At 49.3% G+C, this 26,213-nt stretch overlaps 1 protein-coding gene across 1 annotated transcript; it reads right to left on the reverse strand.

Moving 5' to 3' along the window:
- Positions 1-8,094: 8,094 nt before the first annotated feature.
- Positions 8,095-24,519, reverse strand: RNF187 (ring finger protein 187). The gene is made up of 5 exons (XM_029216850.1): positions 24,413-24,519; positions 10,895-11,594; positions 9,436-9,528; positions 9,028-9,249; positions 8,095-8,437 (listed from the first exon to the last, which is right to left on the reverse strand). Exons 1-5 carry the CDS (start codon positions 24,517-24,519, stop codon positions 8,435-8,437), a joined length of 1,125 nt encoding a protein of 374 aa, XP_029072683.1. The 3' UTR covers positions 8,095-8,434.
- Positions 24,520-26,213: the final 1,694 nt, after the last annotated feature.

A 26,213-nucleotide genomic window follows, 5' to 3' on the forward strand; every position in this document is an offset into this window, starting at 1 on the left:
ATCACCAAAGGCCAATGATTTAATCAATCATGCCTATGTAATGATGCCTTCATAAAAACCCAAAAGAGAGGGCTCAGAGAGCTTCCAGGATAGTGATGTCAATGAAAAAATAGTCAACTTTATTCAAGCCAACCTGAGGATTATAACCCAAGAGACAGTCTCTCAGAAAGCTCTGAGGACAGTTCTTCCCATTAGCAGTCAAGCACAGTTTCTGAGACAAAAGGTTATATGTCAAATGACATATTAACAGTTTACACAGTCCAGATCTGCAAGTACAAAGCAAGTAGTGGCTCATCATGACCCCTTACGAGATTAAGAAGGAATGTGTTGTCTCCTGAGAAGGTCTGGTTAATGCAGGTGCACAATACACACTAAATGGGATGGAGGAGGCCCAAAGGGGCAGAGAACAAATTTTATGTTCAAATTTCTCTTGTCTCCCACAAAGTACGAATTTTATTTCATCAGTGAACACATCCACATGCCATGCCAGGAGGTAGGTGCACCCCAAATTCTATGGGGACAGAAGTTCCTGCACTTGGGACATTTCCAGAGTTCAGAACAGCCTAGTGTTTCCTAGAGCCAGGATTTTTCGCAAACCTAAGATTCCCAGGGAAATGACTTGTGTTTAGGCAGGCGTGCAAAGTTGACACAGGGAAGACAGCTCAGGTTGAAGAAGACAATAAGCTGAGGCCTGAAATCTCCCTGTTAAGAAGAACACAGCTGAGCAGAATGAGCATCACTGGCTGAGACCCTCAGGATCATACTGGGAAGCTCTGGGTTTTCTGTCCAGTGCTCTCCCTTCTGCGTGATTCGAGCTCCTCAGAACATCTCCAGGAAAGAAAGAGTTATTGAGTTCCAACCTTCCCATGTATCTCAGTCTTGAGAGGGGAGTGGGGTGTGACTGCTTCCTTTGGGGTGATGGAAATGTTCTGGAACTAGATTGAGGTGGTGGTTGCACAACACTGGGAATGTGCTAAATGCCACTGAATTGCTCACTTTTAAATGGCTAACTTTACGTTACGTGAATTAGGCCTCACACACACACACACACACACATTACTGCAATCCCGTACTCCAGAGATCAGCTTGGGGACATTTACAGGATGACCAATTTGCCATGAATCTTCACGTCTTTGGTTTTTTAAAAAGCCCCCCTTTTGCACAGGCTGGTGAGTTGCCTTGTGTTCCTAGATTTCTTAGCTAGGAAAGAGGCTAGCAACAGGCACCTACAAACTTCTCAGGCTCTGTCGAAATTCAGAATCAGCCAACACACATCCCAAGTGAGGGGAAGATTCTGGAAGAGCTCGGACACTTGCGTGACCAGGGACTGGAAATCAGCAGAACAGAGGAAGGTTGCCTGGACGGCAGCTTCTGCATCCTAGTAGAAACTGTTGTGGCCCTTCTGCACAAAAGACCATCTTGTTAGCTCACACATTTTCTGGCCTTACCTTTCCCTCCCCTTAATTTGCCTCCCTCGTCCCAACAGGGCACATGGACTCCACAGGCAGTACTGGGCCAAGACTCCAGGAGACTGGATTAGGTCTCACCTCTGAGGTCATTTGTGCCATACTTCCTTCAGGCCATGGCCGCTTTGAAGGACCAGCTCTACCTAGTTAGGGTTCTTAGTTGTATAATTTACAACGTGATGGGGAAAAGAAGGCAAGTGAGTGAGAGAAGGAAAGGTTTTCCTTAGACCTGAGTATTTTATGCTGAGTTTGATGAAGAGTAGATAGCTGTGGGTAAATATGACAGGTAAGGAAGATGAGGTAAGTGTAGTGAACTGCAGGAAACTTAGCAAGCCCTGTTTGTTCAGATTCTTGTCAGAGTCCCTTTGTCTTTGGAGATAAGGATGCTCCTTTCCTCTGGGTATTGGGAGGCTCTCAAGTGAGGACTTATGGCCTATGGGAGAAGGGTGAGGTGGGGGGAGGTCGGAGTGACCTTCCTCCTTCTGCCATTTTCTCAAACTCCTCAGCTTAAGATATTCAATATGCCAAGGTGCCATGTTCAGCTGTAGTGTGTCCTGAACCCCATCACAAGCTAACAGAAAGTTTTGTGTCCTAGATGGGGGTCATTAAAAGAAGCATTGGCGGTAAAGGTCTGTGTGAAGCAGTAGGAGGGTGGAGCCCACACTGAGCCAAGCTCTTTCCCAGGGATGACTTCTGCCCAGGTGCTCGGTGCCTGCTGCAGACCAGAGGGCCCTGGGCCACAGAAGGTATCCCTCAGACGGGGCCCCCGGGAAACCTGTTCCATACCCCTGATACAACGTATCCATGTGTGCCTCCGACCCCACACAGCATTCTCACAGAGGACTAAGGCACAAAACGTGCTTCCATGGCCCAGGTCCAAAGTGCCTGCTGTGGCCAGTGGTGACAGGCACCTTTGCTACTTAAGGGCCAGGGCCATTGCCAGCTCGTGCACCAAACTTGACTCTCAGACTTCAGTTGCGCAGAGGCAAGAAAGGATAAGGGCAGAAGAAAGAGGAAACGATATATCATAGCTCTTCTCCTGGCTATGTGAGTAGCTCTGAAAAGAGCCTTTGGTGTTGCCTCAGGACGGCCTAGATACTGGGCAAGACACCATCCTGCTCAATGGGCTCGTGGCCTAGCAGCTTGTTGAGCTCCTGGCCGCTGCGGATGGCCAACAGCAGGCGGCGCGCACCTCCCTGCTTTGACAACCAGACTTCTCTGAGTCAAGCGCCGGCCGGTAGGTTTTATACTCGGGGAGTACGCTGCCGCATGCTGCGACCACCAATAGGATAAAGGCGCTCTGCAGTTTCGTAGCCCCACTGGCTCCTCTGCTACCAGCCCTGTGGCTTGTCCAATCAGATGAGACCTGAAAAGTCGCTTCATTTGCATGCGGGCCGGGAGCCAGGGCGCAGAACGCAGTGTTGTGCTTTGTGCGCTCGTGTACGCGCTTCGTTGCCGACTGTACTGTCTGCGGGGGCCCGAGGGCTGCCCGGTTGCCTCTGCCGGCTGGAAGGCAGGGGAATGGGCATTTTGGCTAGGCCGCACTCCTCAGATCCCTATTCACGCTCCGGTTTCCTCCGATGCTGGTGGCCCCTACGGGACAGGGGGAGCGCGAGACGCCCCGCCGGGCTGCGGCCGAGAGTGGCCTTCCAGGAGCCGCAGAAACACCGAACCCACGACAGGCTGGTCTTGCCCAAGAATGTCGCCTTACTGGTGGGCGCCAGACCCCGGGAGGTGGCGGAACGCGTGGATGGCCAGATCTCCGCAGAGGCGCGGTCAGCCCTGAGCTCAGGCTAGCCCCGGGTCAAGGTGCCGGGGAAGCCTCCGCAGACCTGCTAGCTCTCCAGAGGCAGACGAGTGGTGTCCAGCAGCCTAAGCGTGAGGATGAAATCTTTACAATTAACGAAGAAAGGAGCCTGTGGCAAAAGCAAACAGGAGATGTTGCTCGTGCGGAGGAAGAGACACCATTCTGGGTCACTGAACGAAATCAGTGGTTGATACAAGATGTGGGATTGAGAAATTTTACAAAAGGAGAGTCTTCTACTGACAAACAGCAGACGTGAGGAGTCTTTGTATCTATGACCAATGTGTTCGGTTTTCTGTTGACTTCTTTTCAAGTCTGCCTACTCTTGTTTTTCACAAAACAACCCGAGCAACCTCTCGTGGCTGCCTTTTCCGCAGACTCCTTTCTTCCTTAATTGTTACCGTGGCCTGTGAAAGTTTAATTCTGACTGATTGACTTACTCGATCATTTGTTGTATTGATGACAATGTTTAATGCACATTTTTTCATTTCTAAATAGTTTTACAAATACTTGAAGACTTGTTTGTCTAGTAGAAGTGGCACATCCTTCTTCAGGAACGAAGGTTTAATTAACCCCTAGAGTCCAAAAGGTTATCTTTTAAAAAAAAAAGCTTTAAGGATTTTTGTCTCATTTAAATTATCCATCTCCAAATTGGCTAAGATTCAATTAGGAAATGAAGCACCTCAACTTTGTACCACCTGACTTGAAGAGGAGTCGGGGTGCCTCTGCGGCACCCCCAGAGTGCTTCCCTCTGTCCAGCATGATATCTGTAGGAACGTCACTTTCTGAGTAAGTTCAGCTGTTACCTAGTTTGTGGAATTTCATCCCCTCGCAGGCACCAGCCTTCCCTTGAGAAAACACTAGGTGTGCACTGAGGCCATTTTTGAACACGGTGAAAACAGTTGACTCCACTCCTCCCACACCCGAGGGAGAATGAAGCACAGAGGTCCAGGGCAGAGGGCTTCGAAGCTGCCATCACTGGAGCTCGATAAACAAGTAAAAAGAAATGAAGACACTCCAAGGTGGGAGGGCACAGCCTCCGGAAGTCTCAAAATGAGAATCTGGAGGAAGGTCCCCTGAAATTTGAATGAGGTGGATGGCCAGACACCCACTGAGTCTGTAAGATCGAACCAATGTGCTTGCACGTTAAAATAAGAAAAGTATTCTTTGTTCATATATAGGGGCCTCCAACTTTTTACAGCATGCATACCACCTTAACGTTCCCAAACGTCTAAGGCTCCTTTCACACACACCAGACACCCAGATTTGAAAGGGAGCTAGTTACAGAACTAGCTAGCTACTACAGAAACGCCAAAGTGACCTGAAGTACCCTGGAATCTAACTTCCTTCCCTAACGTCAAGTCCTGAGTTAGGGTGGTCTCAGGATGACCAAAGAATCTCCACTTCCCATTTTCCACCCCACAGTGCTGTGTGTCACCTTGGTTCTTTACCTTTTGTTTGTTGCCATTCCCCACTCCAATAGGATTCCCCACTCCGGTAGGAAACTACCCTAATGGGTTCCATTTATAAGTTTGAAGCATTCTTCCATGAAGTGTTCTGTGTGCACACATTTAGGTAAACAGTGCTGTTTTATACTTCACTTTGTTTGCAGCATGGTGCCACAGCTCTGTGCCCTGAGCTCCACTATGTCTCTATGTGCCAAGCTCCTCTGTATCTCTGGGCTTCAGCATACTCTATAGCCTCCATCCCCCATTTGACCTTCCACCTCCCCCGCTGAGGGGCACTGGCGCTCCTCTTTCCCACCCCCAAGACAATGGTGCCGAGGATGCCTGAGGGTGCATCCCCCTGTGGGCCTGGAGAGGACTAAGGAACACCTGTGAGTGGGTCACTGGGTCCAGGGTCACCATGCCCTAAATCTGATGACACCTGGCAGCAGTGCTGCAGAACCCAGCAGCAGTGCACGGGACAAATGGTGGCAGCTTTCCCATCTCCAACAGCCCAACAGTGTGAGTCATTACTTTTATGGACATGTGATTGCTCCAAAAACTAAGGAGTTTGAGCATCTCCTCCTGGGTTTCTGAGCCCTCTGGTTCCTCTTACGCACTTGCTTGTCCACACCTCTGCCGTGTTATTTTACTCCAGTCACTTTTGGCTCTTCACAATTTGCAGGAGCTCCTTGCAGTTTCCGTACGAACCACATTGGTCTGGGCACTGCAGATATCTTCTACTGCTCCGCCTATCTGCGTTGACTCTGGCCATGGGACACTTGGTTGAGTAGAGGAGGCATTTTTATAAGCCCAACCATCTCACCTGAGAAAACCATTCCCAACACCAGATAGTCCTCAGCCTGTCAGCTGGTGGCAGAAAAGTAATGGCAGCATTCTCATCAAACCGCTGTGGGTGTAGTTCTTGTGTTCCTTGACCCGCCCCCCCCCCCGTCCCCCATGGCAGGGCAGCGCTAGGGGGACATCCTACCAACAACGGCAAGAGAATGGGCATCAATCCATAGGTCTGCACAGAGCTCAGCCTCAGGACTGCCCATAGCCATGAGGTCTGTCCCACCCTCCCCAGCAGGTCATACCCTGGGAAAAAGCTACATCTGCATCAAGGACATTGTCAGCAGACCAGCTTCCCTGGAGCTCTCTGCACCTCTTGGACATGAAAATCAGGTTGGGGCACCCCTGTGCCCATGTCATGTTGGCAGAAACAGTTCTACTGCACTGCTCCCCATGCTGGTATCCCCCATATCCACCTTTCTGCTACCTCAGTAACAGGGACCTGGGTCACCTCGAGCTTCCTGATGCTGCAGACAAGATTCAGTAGCCGTCCTGTGCACATTACCCCATGGAACCATGCTGGCATCCCTTTGGCACGCCAACCCAGGGCTGGAAATGCCATGTCATATGGTAGCACACAATGTACTGTCAACTACTGGAAGTGACCTCTGAGCCCTCCCTGATAGAAGGATCTGTGTGCCTGGGGCCATGGGATACATTGGTGTCTGGAAGAGGAACATTATTCCACAGAGCACAAGGGCCTACAATAGAGAGGCCACTGTGACCAGTCAGCAGGGAGCAGAGGGTGTGAGCTGACTTCAGTGAGGAAATGGCAGGGATCGGTTGTACAGCCCAGCAGGCAACACAGAACTTTCACCACTGGACATTCAGAGGAGCTGCTAAGTGAGAAGCCAAATCTTACTGGAATCAAAGGCCATCCATGCTGGAGACATTCCTGGCCTGCTGGACACAGGCCGGCAGCTCCTTCCTGTGTCCCCACTGCATCTCAAACTGGAGCCAGAGGCACCCCTAGTGTTACCCCTGATCTGAGGAGTCAGGATTATTTATTAGCGTTACTTGGCCAAGGTCCTACAGCTTGCCAAGAGGATGACCCCTTAACTCTCCCATACACAACCAGGCAGCTATTCCCACCCCTCTGCTCGTCATTCTTATGTAGAGAGTATGTGAGAGAAAGGGAGAGACACTCATGCGCTGAGAATTCTACCCACATACCGTCAGAAAGCAAGCAACTCCATGCTGGTATCAGAACCTCCCATCTCTCCCCAGCACTGGGCACCCAGGGGGGTACCACCTTTCTGGCCTGCACCCCAGCCCTGTCTAGCACATCAGTCTCCAGGCAGCCAACTGAGAGCAGAACGGACAGGCCTCCCAGCAGCTCTCTACAGAGGAGGAAAGCGGGTAGCTGGATCTCCAGCTGTGGGAAACTGGGGCAGCTCCCCAATTTCACTCAGCAGAAGCAGGAGGTGGAGGGCTCATCAGGGAGAAGTCCAACCCAGACCCCTGACATAGGGCAGTGCAGACACAGCACCTCCTCAGAGACCAGCCAGGGCATGGAGAGAAGATAGATGGGAGGAGGGACGCCAAGCAAACTGGTTGAAGCGAGCCCTCTTTAGTGGGCTCTGTAAGCGCCGGCTACCAGCCAGGCAGGCCGCCCCCAAGCTCACAGAAACACAAGAGGCCAGCAGCACCAAAGGCCAGTGACTCCCATCTTGAGAGGCTTCGTCCAGAAACGGGCCATCGATCATAAAGCTGCACTTTTGGGAATGACTCACAGCCCCAACCACCATCCTTAACGCCTGTCTCTGTCAATTCTTGGACCCCTTGACCTTGTCACTTTGCGCTGCTGCAGTTTTGTCTTTTGGAGGAATCTACACAATGACACTACTACTAAGAGGCTTTGCTAAATTCGTCCAGCAGAGGAAATGTGAAGAGAAGCCAGAGGTACAGGGACATGCAACACCAAGGTGAGGCCTGGGGATGGCCTGAGCCTGGGACTGCTCCTCCTGCCCCAGGAAAAGTCCTGGGTCAGTGAGGGACAGGCAGGCGGACAGGGCAGATAGAGGGTGATGCTAAGCAGGCTCCGGGGAAAACCACTGGCATCCAAGGGATGGAAGATGGAGAAGAGAAATGAGAGCCGGCTGAGTAGACACCCTCGGAGGCAGAGCAGGGACAGAGCCTGGAGGATATGGCCAGCAAGGGTCTGCACTGCCCCTGACACACAGACTCCATGAGGACCTCAAGGTTCTCATGTTTCTGTGGATAGACCTCAAGCTGTAGGTGTAGGTTTGTGCAACATACGCTGTTGGAGGACCGCAAGCAGAGGTGACAGGTCTGATCTGCCCGCCCTCCCCACCCAGGCACCCTGAACACTCCTTTCCCTTGACACTCACCCCAAATTTAACCTTAACTGCTATGCCCAATGCATGGGTGGGGGTCTGTGGGCCTGGGTGTGCATGTCTGGTGGAGCAGCCCCGTTACAGGCTGCATTTAAATGGGGCAGGTGTCAGGTCCGGACAGCCCAGGCCTCCTGGAGATGACGACCACAGCTCATGGAGACCCCGGCAAATCTGACAAGACTTGGGGCAGCGAAAAGAACTTTATGGAGTTGGGATACACTTAGGTTAACTTACCCCCAATACAGATCTCTACAGTGAAATGTTTATAGCCTAGAAACATGAACACCTAGAGGAAAAGGGAACACAAACAGTCTTCTGAGGAGCACTGTCTTCAGCAACTCAAGGTGGGCACTTAGAGTTCGCAGCCCACATCTACACCTAGGAGAAGACACTCAGGGTTGGGGTGTCTTGAAGGATGACAGGGGGGTCCAGAAGGAGGCAGATGGAGGAGCTGCTTCAGGCCAGGGATGGAACGAGCTTCCTCTGCCCGGTGCCTGGGCAAGCAGCACATCACTGCATGGGAAGAGAGAGAAGGAGTGAGGGAGCTTCTATCCTGGAAGCCAGGTGACTGGAGAACCCAGCCCCAGCAGACCCACACGTCTCCTCACCCACAGTCACCACCCACTTGGAGCTGATTAACCAGTATTGCCAGAAGTGAAATGTCACCTCTCAGCTCAGAGGAGGGAAGACAGAGGCTGCTGGCTCCTGGCTCAGACTCAGGGTTGCCAAGAGCCCAGAATCTCCAGATTTAGGCAAAGCCTCAGGGCACGGTGTAAAGGACATTCAGGATGAGGGCATGGCAACCACCATCCTCGCCAGGATCCCTGCCTCTCCTGACCTCAGAGCCATCTCCTACGTGTAGAGCCCCAGGACAGGGCAGGGGCCCAGTGCTTCAATATTGGGATGCAAGTCCCCCCTCTCTGCAAATGTTTCTTCCCACATGGAAGATGGAGAGTCTCCTGGATTACTCATTCCTGAAATTCAGCCCCAAGTGGAAGCCAGGCAGCGGTCTAAAGGCTTCTCTCTTGGTAAGCTACCACCTTGCTAATTCTTGAATCTGTGCCCCCTCTGCACTCCCCTGGCCACCAGGACAGGGTGCCCACCTGGAGCAGCATACTGAGGCCCAGGTTGCGGTGCCTCCTCTCCAGCTCCGACACAGCCTGCAGCAGGGACCTGAACCTCTCCGCCGGGTCCTCATCGTCGTCGTCCAGGGACCCTTCTTCTTTCTCTGCTTCCTGCAGGAAGCGCCCCTCCTCCTCAGCAAAGAAGGCCCGAAGCTTCTTGTAGTCAGTCAGGGCCTTCTTCCTCCGGTCCATCACATGTCCCTACAGGATGGGTGGGTGGCAGGGAGGGATACCCGTGTCCTCGGGCTACCCCGAGACACCCCCCCACCACCACCCCACCACCGACCACCTCAAGGGAGGAGAGTCCCCTGACCGCCCTGCCAAATAGGGTCAGGGTACACAGCCACGTTTCCTTGTTCACATGGACTCCAAACCCACCCCACTTGCCTTCCACACAGCAGCGGCAGACTCAGCCTGGCCATGCAGGTCCCGAGCATCGTTCAGATCTTTCCTCATGATCTCCACAGATCCCTTGTTCTCCTGCAAAGAGATGCTGGTTATGGGGTGTGTGGCCACTTCTGAAGGTCTGGGGCCCACCTAAGCCCAGTCCAGAGGGACACTGCACCACCAGAATCCCCTGACGGTCCAGAGGCCTCAGTTCATGGTCTTGGCCCACCAGACACCTCAAAACCCTGCAGGCACCAGAGAGGGGGGGTCTTAGTGACCCACTATGCTCTCTCCAGTCTGAGAGAAATATTTGTGCTAAGAATCCAACAGGGTAACTGTACACAAGACCATCCATTGGGGTCCCTAGTGTTACTGTCCCCAGCGCAGGGATGGAGGGTGGTCTCTTTGGGGTGAGGATGGCCACACCCAGGGCCTGCCCAGCTCCATGCACTGACTGGATAGGTGGGGTCCTTCACCAGGAGGAAAGACCAACACCAGTCCCCTGGCCACATGCTCTAGCCCCAAGCAAGCCCCTGGATGCTACACTCCACTGTTTACCCAGGAGACCCCAGGACCCAACCCCTGACACATGTACCCTCAAACGTGCTACTCTCTCCCCTCTGGTGGGCAGGGACCACACTCTTTCCACTCCAGAGGCCTGGCTGTCTTTATTCTCTAAGAAATAAAGTTGAGCCCACCACACACACAGCGGGTCCCTGGGATCCCCAGACGCCAGCTGTGACCAGACTCTCCGATGGCGGGTTCCGACCCAGAATCAAGTGCCACATGTAACGGATGAAAGCACAGTCGAAAAGGTTCCAGAACAAAGTAGGTTAAGGGACTCGGGAGAAGACGGAATGGGAGGGGGGCGCACAGGACTCCAGAGGGGCCGATAGCCTCAGGCCCCGTCCCCTAAGAGGGGACTTTGCTCGTGGGGGCAGGGCTGCCATAGCGTGACGTCACGCCAGGGGCAGGGCAGTAACACAAAAGGGGCAAGGCATGGGGGCGGGGCCCACAGCAGGACTGTCTGCCCCTGCGGGGTGGGGCAGGCCAGTACAACACTGAGAAGGTGGCAGGGGCATCCTGGGGGGAAGCGGGGGACGATGGGGAGAAAGGGCACTGTCCAGGGATGGGGGAAGGGGGACTGGATACCTTCCGAAGGTAGGGGAGTGGAGAGGAAGCAACTTCTGGGGGTAGGGAATGGGGGAACACGGCACCGTCCAGGGATGGGAGAAAGGGTTCTGCGCGCCGTACAGAGGAAGGAAGCAAAAGGGACAAGGCAACAACTGGGGTATGTGGGGGGGGGGGGGGGATCAGAGCACCGTCCAAAAGATGGAGATTGGGGACCAGGGCGCCATCCGGATAATACGGAGGGGGAACAGGGCGCAGTCTGGGGATGGGAAGGGGGACAGGGCACCCTCCGGGGAAGGGCAGCGCATGGGACGCCGCCCGCGCGCACCTTGCCGCGCAGCGCCTTCCTCCAGCGGGGCTCCCACTCGGGCGGCTCGGGCCCCGCGGCCATGCGGCAAGCGCCGCACAGCGGGCCCCCGTCGGCTCGGCACAGCAGCTGCAGCGCCGCCTCAGAGGCCGGGCCGTCGCGCGCGGGCGCCGCGGCAGCCTCCTCGAGCGCCAGCAGGCGGCGGCTGAGCGGCGGGCGGCCGGGCTCCACAGCGCGCTGCCAGCAGTCGTCGGCGCACTCGGGACACGGGAAGGGCCCGTCCTCCTCCGCCCAGAATCGCACCACGCACGACCGGCAGAAGCGATGGCCGCAGTCGGCGCGCACCGGCTCGCGAGGCGCGCGCTGGCACAGGGCGCAGGCGGCCTCGGCTGGGCCCGCGGGAAGCGCCAGGGCAGCGGCGGCGGGGCCCTCGAGGAGGGCGCAGACAGGGACGCGGACCGGGGAGCACAGGTGGCTGGGATGGCGAGGCCGGAGACACGGGGGAAAGCCGGGGACCGGGACGCAGGAAAAGCGCGGCCGGAGAGCCGGGGACGGGGATGTGCGGACGGCGATGGAGAGCAGGGACGAAGGACAAGAATGGCGACTGGGATAGCTGGGCGCCCGGCGCAGGGTCCTGGCAGGCGTGTGCTCCACGCAGGGTCCTGGCAGCGGTGTGCTCCACGCAAGGTCCCGGCAGCGGTGTACTCCAGCCTCCCGGGTCCTGACAGGTCGCTACACTCCGCCTGGGTCCTGGCAGCGATGTACACTCTCCACGCCCACCCCCCCACCCCCGCCCAGCTAACAGTGACGCGCTTCAGTCTCCCGCCCGCGGGCCGACCCACGTCCTTGCACGCTGAAATCTTACAGGGATTGTCACTTCTCCCATAAGTGACTCGTGTGCGAAAGGGAAACAGTTTTATTTGAAAAGTCCATTTTAAACGTTTTTTTTGTAAGCTGCTAGGACCTGAGCTGCAAGCACCTCCTTCGGGCGCAACGCCCACGCGGGGTGGGGACTGGGCTGGAATACGGCCTGCGTGGGACGCCTCCTGGGCACCCTCCCACGTGAAATCGTTCTGTATGCCCCGAACCGCGTGTGCCTTCCCCGCGTGCGTAGGTCCGGCGTGGACTCTCAGAGGAACACGTCTTGTGAGGGCCATCCCACGTGGGTGGCCAACGTCCTACCTGGAGCCCAGGCTTTAGGTCCCCAGTTCGCCCCTGAGCCTCAGGCACGGGGAATCCAGCGGCGAGGAAACTCATTGATTTAGAGTGAAGACTTGTGATAAGACCCAGGGCTACCAGTCTCCAGGTCCATACCAGGAAATTCGTTAGCATTTCTTTAAAGACAAACAAAAAAGGTTTAGGGAAGGAGCGGTCTGGTGGTTTGTTTTTGGTTTTTTGTTGTTTTAACCAAGCACGTGGTTTAAAAAAATGCAATTTTTAATTTTTTAAAAGTGAATCTGGGGCTTCCCTGGTGGCGCAGTGGTTGAGAGTCCTCCTGCCGATGCAGGGGACACGAGTTCGTGCCCCGCCGCGAAGATCCCACAAGCCGCGGAGCGGCTAGGCCCGTGAGCCATGGCCGCTGAGCCTGCGCGTCCGGAGCCTGTGCTCCGCAACGGGAGAGGCCACAGCAGTGAGAGGCCCGCGTATCGCAAAAAAACAAAAACAAAAAACATACATCTTAAATTAATGAATTTAGTGCTTTTTTTTAAAATGTATGGGAAGATACAATAGTCTGGGCTTATTGGAATCGTTCCTTTGATAGGGACCTTGACCATCTAGGGCCAGTACCCTGTTTTTCTCCTTTCTGAATCCCCTCAGGGTGCACAGTTGGGGTGGCTGTGGTGCCACAACATCCTTTGTTTACTAATAAGGCAAGCTGGTTGTCTTTATCCACACAGCCTCTCCTTACCTCTGAAGGGACTGGTCCAAAGAGGTAGTGGAGGAGCCAGTATATATTAGAATTGTTTTGGCTGGGAGATACTTGTAGTCAAGCATACATTTTGATAAAAGATTACTGCTAATCACAAGGAACAGATATCTCAAGTTACTGATTTTAGTGCTTTTCTATCCATGGGAAGATGCAAGAATATGGGGTCATTGAAATTATTCCTTAGATATGCATTTTAACTGTCTGGGGGCCTGGTAAATCCAAAGTGCAGAATGTTTCATCATTTTTTCCCCCATCTTGAATTCCCCTCAGGGCACACTGTCAGTGGGCAACTGTAGTGGGTTGCAACTTACCTCTTTCTATGACAGGGTGATGAGTGACACTCTTTATTCTCTTTGTTTACACTGGCATAGACTTGAAAATGCAGTAAATGAGCGGTTGGAAGTGTGACTGGAAAACTGAGGTTAGTTCTGTGGAGCAATGGTTAGAAGGAGGAAAGCACTTCAGGCCGAGCCTAGCTGATTTGTTGGGTAGACTAGGAACACAGTGGAGAGAAAAGTGGGGAAAAAGAAGAAAAAGAAAACCAATGAGCAAAGGCCATGATAATTCAGTGAGTGTGAAAAATAATCAGGCACAACCATTAAAGGCAAATAACCAAACTAGGAAGATGTCAGCCACAAATATACAAAGAGTTCATACAATTTGGAACAGGAAAGTACAATGGAAAAATACCCCCTGCCCCGTGGAATTTGTCAGCTCACAGAGAAAATGCAAATGCTGAATAGACATGAGAAAAAATATACACTCTAACCAGTTACCAAGAAATAGAAACATAAAGTGAGACATTTTTTTTTCACTATTAAGTTGGGAGACCCTGTTACTAAACCAAACCTGGGTCCATTCAACCATGTCGCAGCAAAGCCAATCAGTCTACTGACACTGAGTTGTGGTGAAGGAAAGTATGCAGGGTGCCAAGCAAGGAGAATGGGCAGCTCATGCTCAAAAAGCCCAAACTCCCCAGTGGATTTTAGGGAAAGGTTTTTAAAGGCAGCATTTGGGGTAAGCAGCTGGTGGACTTGCTTCTGACTGGCTGGTGATGAGGTAACAAGGTGATATTTCAGAAATCCTAAACATCTGGTTCCAACACTGGTTCCAACCAGTCTTGGGTCTACCTGCTTGTCAGCATGTAGTCACCATCCTCCACCTGGGTGGGGGTCTTAGTTTCTGCAGAACAACTCAAGAATTTGCATCAGATTATTATTATGTCCCTTGAGGAGGAAATAGGACTCTGTTTTATTGCTGAACTATTTTTCAAGCTCTCTTGCTGAATGCTTTTCCTTTGTCTCTGCATTCCGTCACTTCCCTAATTAGAGCCTGAGTCTGCTCCTCCAAACTCAGGGAAAGCCTAGGACACTAATGCCTTTTTCTACAAACAAGGAATGGGGGATATGGAGGGCATTTTGTACCTGGGAAGTCCCTCCTGCTGGGTTTCAACCAAAAAAACCCTGACTTTGCAGATACTGCTTCTGGGAGACAATGTAGCAGTATGTGTTAAGGATCTTCAGATTTTTCATAACCTTTGGAATTCCTTTTCTCAAAATATGTTCTATAAAAATAACCCAAATTGGAAATAAATCATCATGTGGTTTGGTCTGGAGAAGTGTTTGTCATATCACTCTTTGGGAGGGGGGGAAGCTTAAAGTCCGATAATAGGGGAATGACTCAGCAAATTATAGCAGCCATCAATTTGAAGATGTATGCATGAAAGATTTTTGGAAATGAGGAATGGCAAACATTGTTAGAACCCATCCATGACCTGCTCCCAACTCCAATGTGTGGATTTTTCCCCACACCAGGCAATTCTCTGTGTTTACAATTTAACTTAATTTTGACACTCCTGGAGATAGCATCAAACCCCACAGGTTAAGGGCTCAGTGATACAAGACTGCCCCCCTGCAACTTCAGTTGCCAATCACAAATCCAAGCATCACCTGTGATACTATAGTATCACAAATGTCTATAGACCAGAGGGTCTCATCACAGTATCACACTATCCTTCGTTAAGACCAGCAGAATCAAAATTGTGTTGTGCAGAATTCCCATTTTCCAAGACAGACTCAAACTGGCATTTTTCCCTCCAGCTTCCTTTGTACCCTCCAGACGAGAGACAAGGAATGGGAGAAGAGAGGGCAAAGAAGAGATGTGCATTCTCTCCCTCATCTGCTTCTTGAACCATCCAGAGAACTGAAGACTCCCACTTTCAGGTCAGAGGCAGAATAAGAGTGGGTGATGGTCTGAATTATTGCTCAGAATAACATTTCATAAATACCTCCGATACAGTAGGACACTTGGCAGGCTCTGAGCATCTTGATGCTGACATCAAAGACATCAAAGAACTAAATAAGGGACTTCCCTGGTGGCGCAGTGGTTAAGAAGCTACCTGCCAATGCAGCGGACATGGGTTCAATCCCTGGTTTGGGAAGATCCCACATGCCATGGAGCAACTAAGGCTGAGCGCCACGACTACTGGGCCTGTGCTGTAGAGCCCACGAGCCACAACTACAGAGCCCCTGTGCCACAGCTACTGAAGCCCACGCACCTAGAACCCGTGCTCTGCAACGAAGAGTAGCCCCTGCCTGCCGCAACTAGAGAAAGCCTGCATGCAGCAATGAAAACCCAACGCAGCTGAAAATAAATAAATAATTAATTAATCAAAAAAACCCAAAGCTTTATTTTAAAAAAAGAACTAAATAAGAGAATGCCTCATCATGAAAGGGCAGAATTCCCAGTTTTGCTGGTTCTGAACCATATTCCATATTTCTCAATATTGTATTTTAAATAGATTAGTATACAGTTTTGAGATTAAATTAGTAACAATGAAAAAATCTGAATATTTTCTATAAGTGTGACAAAGTAGTTTTTTTTTAAGGTAACAAAAAAAATAGACCACTAGAAGAGAAATAAAGGATTCTAAGGGTAGCAGAATATACTACCCCAAAATGTGTCACTTTGGCATAAAGATTATTTTGAGCTGGAGGCAAATGAGGATCAACAGTTGCAGAAAGATGCCTTCCCAGAGTTTCCTTAACTGACTAAAAGCAGAAACTTCTGAAAAATGAAAACCGCCATAAGTGCCCTCTCTGGGGAAGTCTTCTGGCTGTGAAGATGATGGAAAGTCAGGGCCAAGATGGACCTGCACTAATGACACTTGTCTTCCATTGGTTTCCCCCCAAATATTTACCTTCCCATAGCTTGACACCCCTGGAAGCCTAAAACCCTTTTCCTTTCTCTTGTCACTTCTCTACAGGTTTATTTGTTAAGATGCTATATAAGCCGAAGTTCTAACCATCCCTTTGATTTACTCATCACTGAGATTTCTTCCGTGTGATGTGCACCATATGCATTAATAAACTATTTTTCTCTTGTTGATCTGATGGGTTGTTGTTTTTTTTTTTGTCAGTCTAATTTATGAGGCCTCAGCCAATGAAACTAAGATGAGAAGAGAGAAAAGTTTTTCTCTCCTTAAGTTTTCATTACAGGAAGTTGTAATCGCACATCAACCTAATGATTTGATGTGTGTTTTATTGCATTTCGAGTTACCCTATTTTAAGTTCTGTTTTCACAAACCAAACAAAAAGGGATGGTAAAGAGATCTTCAACTACGTGTGTAGGAGAAATGATTGAAGAGCTGAGGGTGTTGAGATTAAGAAGATACAACTCTGGAAATTTCATGTCTGGCGTGTGGAAAAGGAATAGAAAGCAATTTTTATTTCTCAGAAAAGACAGAAATAAGACTAAGAAATACAACTTACTAGGAGGCAAATTTGAAGTCGTTATGGTTATGATATTGTGATGTATAATAAGAAATATATATTTGGCCTTCCTCCCTATTCCTAGCACAGAGCTCCTAAAACCCTGGGTATTTCCTAAGTGATGAGAATCATAAAGTTGTCCTGATATTCAAAACGAACCTCTGTCAGTGACATCAGGGTTTGTGTTAATGAGGTAACTTTTGGAAAGTTCTTGAGGGGGGAGCAGGTTGCCAGGGGAACCAATCTAGTAAGAGAGGGTTGGAAGTTTTAGTCCCACCCTCCATAAAAACCCAGAAGGATGGGGTTTGGAGAGCTTCCAGGTCGATGAACACCTGGAGATTTGGAGAGAGTGGCATGCCCAGAGAGGGCATGGAAGCTCTGTGCCCTTTCCCCATACCTTGCCCTGTGCATCTCTTCTACCTGGCTGTTCCCAAGTGATATCCTTTTATGATAAACTGGTGATTAGTAAGTAAAATGTTTCTCAGAGTTCTGTGAACTGCTCTAGCAAAGTAATCAAACCCAAGGAGGAAGTCAAGGAAACCTCTGATCTATAGTGGGGTCAGTCAGAAGCACAGGTGACAACCTGGACTTTCAATTGGAGTCTGAATTGGGGACAGGCTTGTAGAACTGAGCCCTTAACCTGTGAGACTTGATGCTATCTCCAGTTAGGTAGTGACAGAATTGAGTTAACTGCCTGTGAGAAAAACACAAACATCAGAATTGGTGTCAGATTTGGAGTGATATACCTCCAAATTTTCCTGAAAAAAAAAAAAAAGAATCACAGAGTGTTAAAGCTGAGATTGGTGTTCAGGATGGTTCAGTCCATCCCATGTCTGACATAAAGAGGGTGAAAGCCACACACATCAGGTTGGTACCTCCACAAAACTACCAGACTGCCTTAAATAAGGACTCTTTCATATTTTCATTTGTATTTTTCTGCTTCAAAGAAAATTATTCTCATTTTAGAACTGAAGAGGGAAAAAAATCAGGATGGGGTATTTGTTGGTTTCCAACAAATTAAACGTGTTGAAAGAAAAAAGGTGAGTGGCAAATATAAATTGCAATTATGGTATTATCTGTGAGAATAGTTTTCCAGACTTTTCTAGATTTTCATAATAATATGCTTGAAAACTTGTTTCTAAACCTGTATTTATTCCTGATACATTTAAAGCTGTATCCACTCTTAAGTACATCTAAGCTCTATCACATATATTCTTTTAGGTGGTATTTCTTTTTATTAGGATCTAAATATTTTTAATTCCCCATATGATCTCTTTTGTAACCCAAATATTATCTAGCTATATATTATTTAGTTTCCAAATATACAGAATTTGTAACTACAATTTGGTTAATAATTTATACTTTACTACACTACAGATGTAGAACACGACAGTTTGGAATTTAATGAGCTCTCCTCTATGACTGAATGGATGGGTTATTTTTGCAAATGGTCCCTGTGTGCTCAAAAGGAAAGTGGGTCCTCTGCTTACTGGTTATAGTTCCAAAATCTTGAGGTTATTAATTGTGTTATTGAGCTCTTCAGTATCACTGCTTAGTGGGCTTCCCTGAGGGCGCAGTGGTTAAAGATCCACCTGCCAATGCAGGGGACACGGGTTCGAGCCCTGGTCCAGGAAGATCCCACATACTGCAGAGCAACTAGACCCATACACCACAACTACTGAGCCTGCACTCTAGAGCCCGCGAGCCACAACTACTGAGCCCGTGTGCCTACAGCCCATGTTCTGCAACAAGAGAAGCCACTGCAATGAGAAGCCCACGCATCACAACAAAGATCAGCCCCCACCTGCTGCAACTAGAGAAAGCCCGCATGCAGCAACGAATACCCAACACAGCCAAAACGTAAATAAATTAATTTAAAAAAATATATCACTGCTTAGTTTGTATTTGATTTCGCAGTGTCTGTGTGTGATAGGTGTTAAAAATCTGTGACAATGGTGATTTACCCATTTCCACATGGATTGCAATTAGCTGGTATTTTGAAGTGATATGAAGTGCATTTATGCTTAAGATGACTTGATCTAGTGTTCACTGTATCAGAATGTAATGTCCATCTTTGTCATTTATGATCATTTTTATCTCAAATTATACTTTTTTTAGATCCTAAGATATAAACATGGTAGAAAATGAGAAATATCAGAAATTCCTAGAAATCATTTATACTGAAATTACTACAGCAAAATGCGTGGGACCCAAATAAGCCATACTTAAAGGAAAGGTTTCTTTAAACTCATTTATGGGGTTGGAGGCTGGGGAGAGGAACTAACCATTTGTTAGGGATCGAATTGAGTCCAGCAAAAAGATGAAAAGAAGTGTTGAAGTCTGTTAACCTGAAACAAATAGACTGTCAGTATTTCTCCAGCAAAGATGAGTTTATTCGGGATCAGCAGAGAATTGCAACTTGGGGTCTGCAACCATGGTGAGCGTCATGCAAATCCCCACATGGCAAGGGAAGGAGAACACTTTTATAGAGAGGAAAAGAAAGTTGGGAGGGCCACAGTAAACAAAGAGGTCTTGTCTTCATTGGCTGAGTCCTTGCCAGAAAAGAGGAGCATTCTTTCTTCTTCCTATTGGGCTCTGCTGTCATTGCAGCACATGAGAGCTCCCTCTTCTGGTCTCCAAACTCTATTTAGGAAACCCAGCAGGACTCTGTGGGGCCTTCCCAGAGACAGACACCAGCTGACCCCTGTGTCCCCTGCCTCTTGTTTGTAAAAAAGCTTTAGCTTCCTAGGCCTCCCCCGACTTTCAAAGAACAAATTTAATCAGAGAAATGAGAAAATGCAGAAACAAAGGAAAACAGTTAAGCAAGACAAAATAATAGTTTAGCCATAAAACAAAGTCAAGAACCTTTAGTTCCTCCCCAAGTCCAGGTTGTTATCTATGCTTCCGAGCCACCGACTATAGATCAGAGGTTTTCATACCCTCCTCCTTGGCTTCCATTAATTTGCTAGAGTGGCTCACAGAGTACAGAGAAACATTTTACCTACTACATCACCGGTTTATCATAAAAGCATATAAGTTGGGAACAGCCAGGTGGAAGAGATGAATAGGGCAAGATATGGGGAAAGGGTACAGAGCTTTCATGCCTTCTCTGAGCAAACCACTCTCTCCAAATCTCCAGGTGTTCACTGACCTGGAAGCTCTCCAAACCCCATCCTTTTGAGTTTTTATGGAGGCTTCATTACATAGTCATGATTGATTAAATCATTGGCCATTGATAATGGATTCAACCTCTAGCCCCTCTCCCCTCCTGGGAGGTCAGGGTGGGACTGAAACTTCCAACCCCATCTCACTAGGTTGGTTCCCCTGGCAACCTGCCCCCATCCTCAAGGACTTTCCAAAAGTCACCTCATTAACACAGTCTGGTGTCCTCGACAGAGGTTCATTTTGAATATCAAGATACCTTTATGATTCTCATCACTTAGGAAATTCCAAGGGTTTTAGGAGCTCTGTGCTATGAATAGGGAGAAAGACCAAATATATATTTCTTATTATACATCACAATACCACACCTTCAAAATATTTCCAGTACTTCATTAGACTTTTGTAAAAAGTGCACTGGAAAGAAGGCAAGCAAGGAAAATGGGCATAACAGGGAAGATATTTGGGAATATATGTAAATAAACAAGAGATGATCGTTACACAGACCAATGATGGTAAGGAGCCTTGAGCTGTGAGGTATGATTAGTAACTCAATCATTGTACAAATAGCAAAATATAAATAATAATTGAATATTGTACTATACACTTAAAATCTTTTGAGAGGGTAATTTCATGTGTTTTTTACCAAAATAAAATAAATAAATAAAATTTGGAATTTCTTCCTGGATTTTTAAAAATCTCAATTGCATTGTTCAAGCCTGTTCTTGCTTAACTAAAATAAGTCAAATGAATGACTACTGCCTTATTGCACGGGGTTCTCAAATCTAGGATGAAAAAAATGGGCCAGTTTGCATCAGCTCAAGTAAATACCAGTGTAGTACTTTAATAAAATGGCACAAGTAAATTTTCTAGGAAGTGAAATCCATTTCATCTTGATGCGTCAGGACCAAAAGTGACAGAAACTAATTTGAACCATAGAACTGAAAATGCAGGAGGTACCTTCCTTGGCTCCTCATCTCGGTCCACTAGGGTTGCTATCATACTATAGACTGGGTGGATTAAAAGCAACAGACACTTATTTCTCATAATTCTGGAGGCTGGGAGTTCAGTGTCTAGGTGCTGGCAAATTTGGGTTCTGGAGAGAGCCCACTTCCTGATTCATTGGTTGATGACTTCTCACTTTGTCCTCAGATAACAGAAGAGGCAAGGGAGCTCTCTTTTATAAGGGCACTAATCCCATTTCTGAGGGCACCACCCTCACAACCTAATTACCTCCCAAAGGCCCCACCTCCTAACACCATCACCCTGGGATTTCAACATGAATTTTGGAGGGGAGTGCTATTCACACCACAGTACTCCTGAAAGGGTGTTGTGCCATCCAGCTCTCGTCCAGCAGAGCTTCTAATGGCCGAATGTCTTCAGGATATATGCCACATCTTCTCTCCAAGCTCTTCCTTCTGGTGGAGTCCCCAGGCAGGTGTCTCCTATTGGCAGCCTTCAGCTTCTACTACAATCAATCTGAGCCTAGCAAACTGTGCTATTGTGATCTATAATAAGAAATATATATTTGGTCTTCCTCCTTCTCCTGGTACAGAGCTCCTGAAACCACTGGAATTTCCTATAATAAAAGCAATAAAGGTGTCATTTGTTCTGTTAATGAGGTGACTTTTGAAAAGGCCCTAAGGATGGGAGCTGGTTGCCAGAGGAACCAATCATGTAATCAGGGGGTTGGAACTTTCAGTACCACCCCCTGACCTCCAGGGAGTGAAGAGGGGCTGGAGATTGAATCAGCTGCCAATGTCCAATAATTTAATCAATTATGCCTATGTAATGGAGGCTCCAAAACACCCAGAAGGACTGGTTCCAGGGAGAGTGGCACAAGCAGAGAGGGCATGGAAGCTGGAGCCCTTTCCCCGGGCCTTGCCCTGGGCATCTCTTCCACCTGGCTGTTCCTGAGTTACGTCCTCTAATAATAAACCAGTAATCTAGGAAGTGAAATGCTTCTCTGCGTTCTGTGAGCTGCTCTAGCAAATTAAACCCAAGGAGGGGGTCATGGGAACCTCTGATTCGGTGGGACAGAAGCACAGAAGACAACTGGACTTGTCACTGGCATCTGAAGAGTGTGTGGTGGGGGGCAGTCTTGTCGGATGGAACCCTTCATCTGTGGGATCTGATGCTATCTCCAGGTAGATGGTGTCAGAATTGAGTTGAATTGTAAGACACCCAGCTGGTATTGCAGAATTGCTTGGTGGTATGGAGAACCAATCCCACCCCACGTTGGAATTGGAGTCAGAATCCTTTTGTAAACAAGAGCTCCTCTCTTCCAAATGCCTCAACCAACGCTTAGGGTTGGTGTCATGCTGGTCACTGAGATTGTCGCCATGACCAAGGAAAGGGTCTGAGTGATCAAACCTCCTGTTCAGGGCTGGGACCAGCACCAGCCAGAGAAAGGCAGTAAATTCTGGGCAAGCCCGACCACACGGAGCCACATATTAGCCAGGAGGCCAAGGGAAGAAAGAGAGGCGATAAGAGAACACTTGGAAGGCCTACGAAGTCACCTGCTAGGCTGGGGAGTTGATAGGCTTGGAGATGACCTCACAACTCCAGGAGGTAACCCAGGTGAGGAGAGACCACTATCCATACTCAGGAGCCAGGACCAGAGCCCATATCACTGCCAGGATGCTCCTGGAGAACGTGCTAGCTGCAACCTCCACCCTCCAGGAGAAGGGAATAACTTTTGTAAAATTAATGATTAAACTTACAGATAGCAAATGTTAAGTTTCTTTTAATGCTCCAGTATTAAAAACAAACTTTGGACAATGTTTTAACTTTTTCAACTCAAAAATCATGTCAAAACTAATGACTCAATTTAATGTTTTAATTGCAAATATAGTGCTAACTTTTTTAGATATTTTAGTCAAAACTTTTAAATAATTCAATGTCCTAAAAATTCCAAATATCCCAATGATATTTCTAAGCTTAAAGCAATATTAAGAATATTTCTAGGGGCTTGAGTCGCTACATACAACTCATATAAAGTTATTCCATCATCCCAACCTAAGCAAATAGGAGTTTCTTTCCCAGGGCTGTGAAGGGAATGAACGATAGGGCACTGAAGGGCATGTTTCCTAGAGATCAGAAACAATTCACCGAGGAGCACCACGCCTTTCATATGTGAACTCACCAATCCAGAGCCCACACCCTAAGCATCTCCTCTCACATTCATGGGCAGGCCACTGTCCACCTGCCCTCATCACCCCAGGGCAGGTACCACACAACTAGGGACAGGCCGTATGCCCCGAGCCAGCTGAAATTACTCAAACCAGGCAATCCTGAGTCTGCTTGCCCTACCTTATCTTGTCTTTCCTGTAGAAAAAACAAGGGTCTTTCTCAAGATTTCCCTTCGCTCCCCCTGCTTCCTAGCAGACCCTGCTGTTTCTCAGTGTGGCCCTGTGAGGTGTGTTTGTGCCCCTCCTCTTGGGAACTGTGAGTATAACAGCTATCTTTTCAATGGCAGTCATGTCTTGATCTGTTGGCCTCACCATACCTGAATAACAACAGTAATAAGTTTTTTAATTGGCTCTATTTTAAAAGTGAGACAAAGCCAAGAGCAAGAGGCAGCAGTGGGAGACAAGTTCCTAATTATGGGTGGACATCAGTGGCTGTGTGCAGAGCCAGGGCTTACATAGAAGGGGAACGTGACCAGGTTCCGTAATATCCCAATGCTCAGATGCCGGGTTGCAAGGGAGGCTAAGAGTAAGTTTATCTGTCATTTTTCCAGGAGCAACAGCACCCAGCCCCTTTCTAGAATCTGAGGAAGTTGCAAAAAGCATTAAAACTGCTTACTTCTAAGGCAAAACCAATTCTTGGTTGTGGAGAAACAAAGCCATGGAAATAAAGTGAATATCAATCTACAGGGGAAAGGTTGAGTTCAATAGAATGTATGCTGGGCAGCCAGGAGTTATGCAGTCATGGAAAAGATTTAGAGCTTTCCCAGAAAATCTGAAGGGAGGCCTGAAGAAAGACTAGGTAAATCTATGCATATCAAAATCACATATTGTGAAACAATTACACAAAAACAATACCTGTATAACTAATAAGGAAGAATTCATGGAAAGTTGTTACTCTACATGGGGAAGGGAAGTGGAATGAGAAGCAGGGGGACAGGCAGGTGGTAGCATATGCCCTTTGATAAACCCATGCAGGTGTGGGTACCTGGAATAGGAGTTTAAAATAGCCAACCAAAGGCACCACCCAACACAGCCACTGGACACTGTATTCCCAGCCTGCCTGGAAAATCATTTTTCGAGCCCATTCCACATTGGAAACTATTACAGGAGGTTATTGCTTCTCTAGAAAAGAGAGTTTGCGCTTAGGTATGAGGACTTATTTGGTGCTCCAGCATAGGACTCTGGGAAGGATGCTGTACACCGAATCTAAGGCTGCAGACAACACCAAAAGATGAGCCTGGGGTCTCGGGTCCTGACTCGAAGGAGTCTATAAGGGAGACCTGGTGGTGAGCTCATTACCATATCCAGGCCTGTGATTGAAGAGTTCCAAACTCGAACCCATCATCCCCGCTCCGCTCCCCACCCCCCAGCTCTTCGCCTCCTAAAGTGTGGGAAAAGCTCCGTCCCTCCCAAAATTCTGGACAGTCCCCCTCCCCGCCAAGACAACGAAAGAAAAACCAAGGGCACTCGGAAAACCCCCACAAGTCACTTGACACCGCGCGCGGGTGGCCTCAGAACAGCCAGTCGCTTTGCTAGCGTCTCCATTTCACGCCCAAGGACCCGGATGCGGCGCGCTCGATGAGGGTCCTTGGGCATGACCCGGACGCGACGGGCGGGGATGGTGCACAGGAGGGTGACCGCAGAGCCCCCACCCACCCAGGCCGTCCTGGCGCTGGGATCCTGCGCGACGGGGCTTCCCAGACACAGAAAGAGTAGCGCGCGGGAGGGCGCTGGGGCTCAGGGGCTGCAGCAGTGCAAGGGTGCGGGATACAGGGACGCGCGGACACAGGATTTCAAGGGTGCTAGATAGAGGGGCTCAAGGGCGTAGGAGTGCCGCAGTGCCAGGACGCAAAGGGATGGCAAGCGGCACACACCGTGCAAAGACACAGATGGGAGGGAGGGCTGTGGAGGTGGAGGGGAACCTTCCCTGAAGAACCCGCTCCCGCCTACACTCTGGGGACTGCCCGCGCAGGATCAGAAAGAGCGGCGGCCTCCGGTATTTACCCGAAAGGGCTCATCTGGATTGGTTCAAACTCAACCTTGCCCGCCCCTCACGACAAACCTATTGGCTAAGGCGCCTCCTCGAGCTTTCCAAGGCTTTCTATTATTCCACCACCTCTGCTGCGTCCTTCAATTTGGCGTGTGAGTTTGCAATTTCCCGTATTTTATGCACATTTGTGCCTTAACGTTTTCACCCATGTCTTTGGATATTATCGTGATTTCCTGACACGCTCGTAACACAGAAATGCTCCTGCTTTGGGGCGGGGGCTGGAGGGGTCGGGGGGGGAGGGGCTGGACAAAACAACCCAGACAAGCCCTGGGATGTCCCCTGTGTGTGTCAGGGGTGAGGCCATCTGCCCACCCATCCCCCAGTCACCTTCCGTCACCTTCCCTTCGCCCCCACCCCGTCCATCTCCCAGGACCCTCCCTACACCCCTCATCGCCCAGCTTTCCTTTCTGTAAAACCCACCATTCCCATCCCTCCTCCTGCCCAGCTCCTGGCCTCCTCCGGACACCTCTCCCCACAGCCCCCAACGCCCCGCTCTACAGTCCTTCTCCCCCACCCACTAGCTCTCCCTTCCCAGGTCCAGACTAGGTCTCCTGAAAATACCAGAAATATAAAATATAGCAATAAAAAAAGTATTGTCATAAAATCTCGTCTGTGTTTTCTGTATTTTCTCAATACTGCTGGAAGTTGCTAGATTCACTTTCAACACCCCTTAAGATCTTTTAATTAATGTAGTTAGATAGGAAGTAAGAGATAAACACGGTGTATGCATGGGAAGGGGTGACATTCCCCAGGAAGAACAAACATTAGAACCGCCCATGCACCGGTGCAGCTTCGAGCTGGCGGTGGGGAGGGGCTTGGGTGCCTTCTGTGCCCACTGACCCCAGCCTTGCCTCTGACGCCTTCTGCGTCCCCATGGTCTATCCGGGTGTGACTGTCGCAGCTCAGAAGCCGATGGGCGAGCGTGCCCTGCCTCTGTGTGTCTGCGTGGGCGCTGAGATGGAAATGACATAGTCCGCAAGCTGTGCGTCCATTGCTGCTTCTCAGATCTCGTTTCGCGGTCCTATCTCACTTCTGCAGTTGTGGTCGCCTGTCCTTCATTCACACCTGGCTCTGGGATTAGATTGCAGCCCTACTCTTTTCTAATTTGCTGAAATAAAATGAGCAAAGAAGTCATTTGGTTAACACGGGTGTTTGGAAAAGACCACTCAGTTATCTTGCGCAGGATGCGGGCCAGCATCTGCCTATCTTGCGTCCTGCGCGTGCGCGCGGCCGGAAGGGC

The sequence above is a fragment of the Monodon monoceros genome, unplaced genomic scaffold (genome assembly GCF_005190385.1).
Source record: "Monodon monoceros isolate NGI ecotype Baffin Bay Population unplaced genomic scaffold, NGI_Narwhal_1 Super_Scaffold_12, whole genome shotgun sequence".
NCBI lineage: Eukaryota > Metazoa > Chordata > Mammalia > Artiodactyla > Monodontidae > Monodon > Monodon monoceros.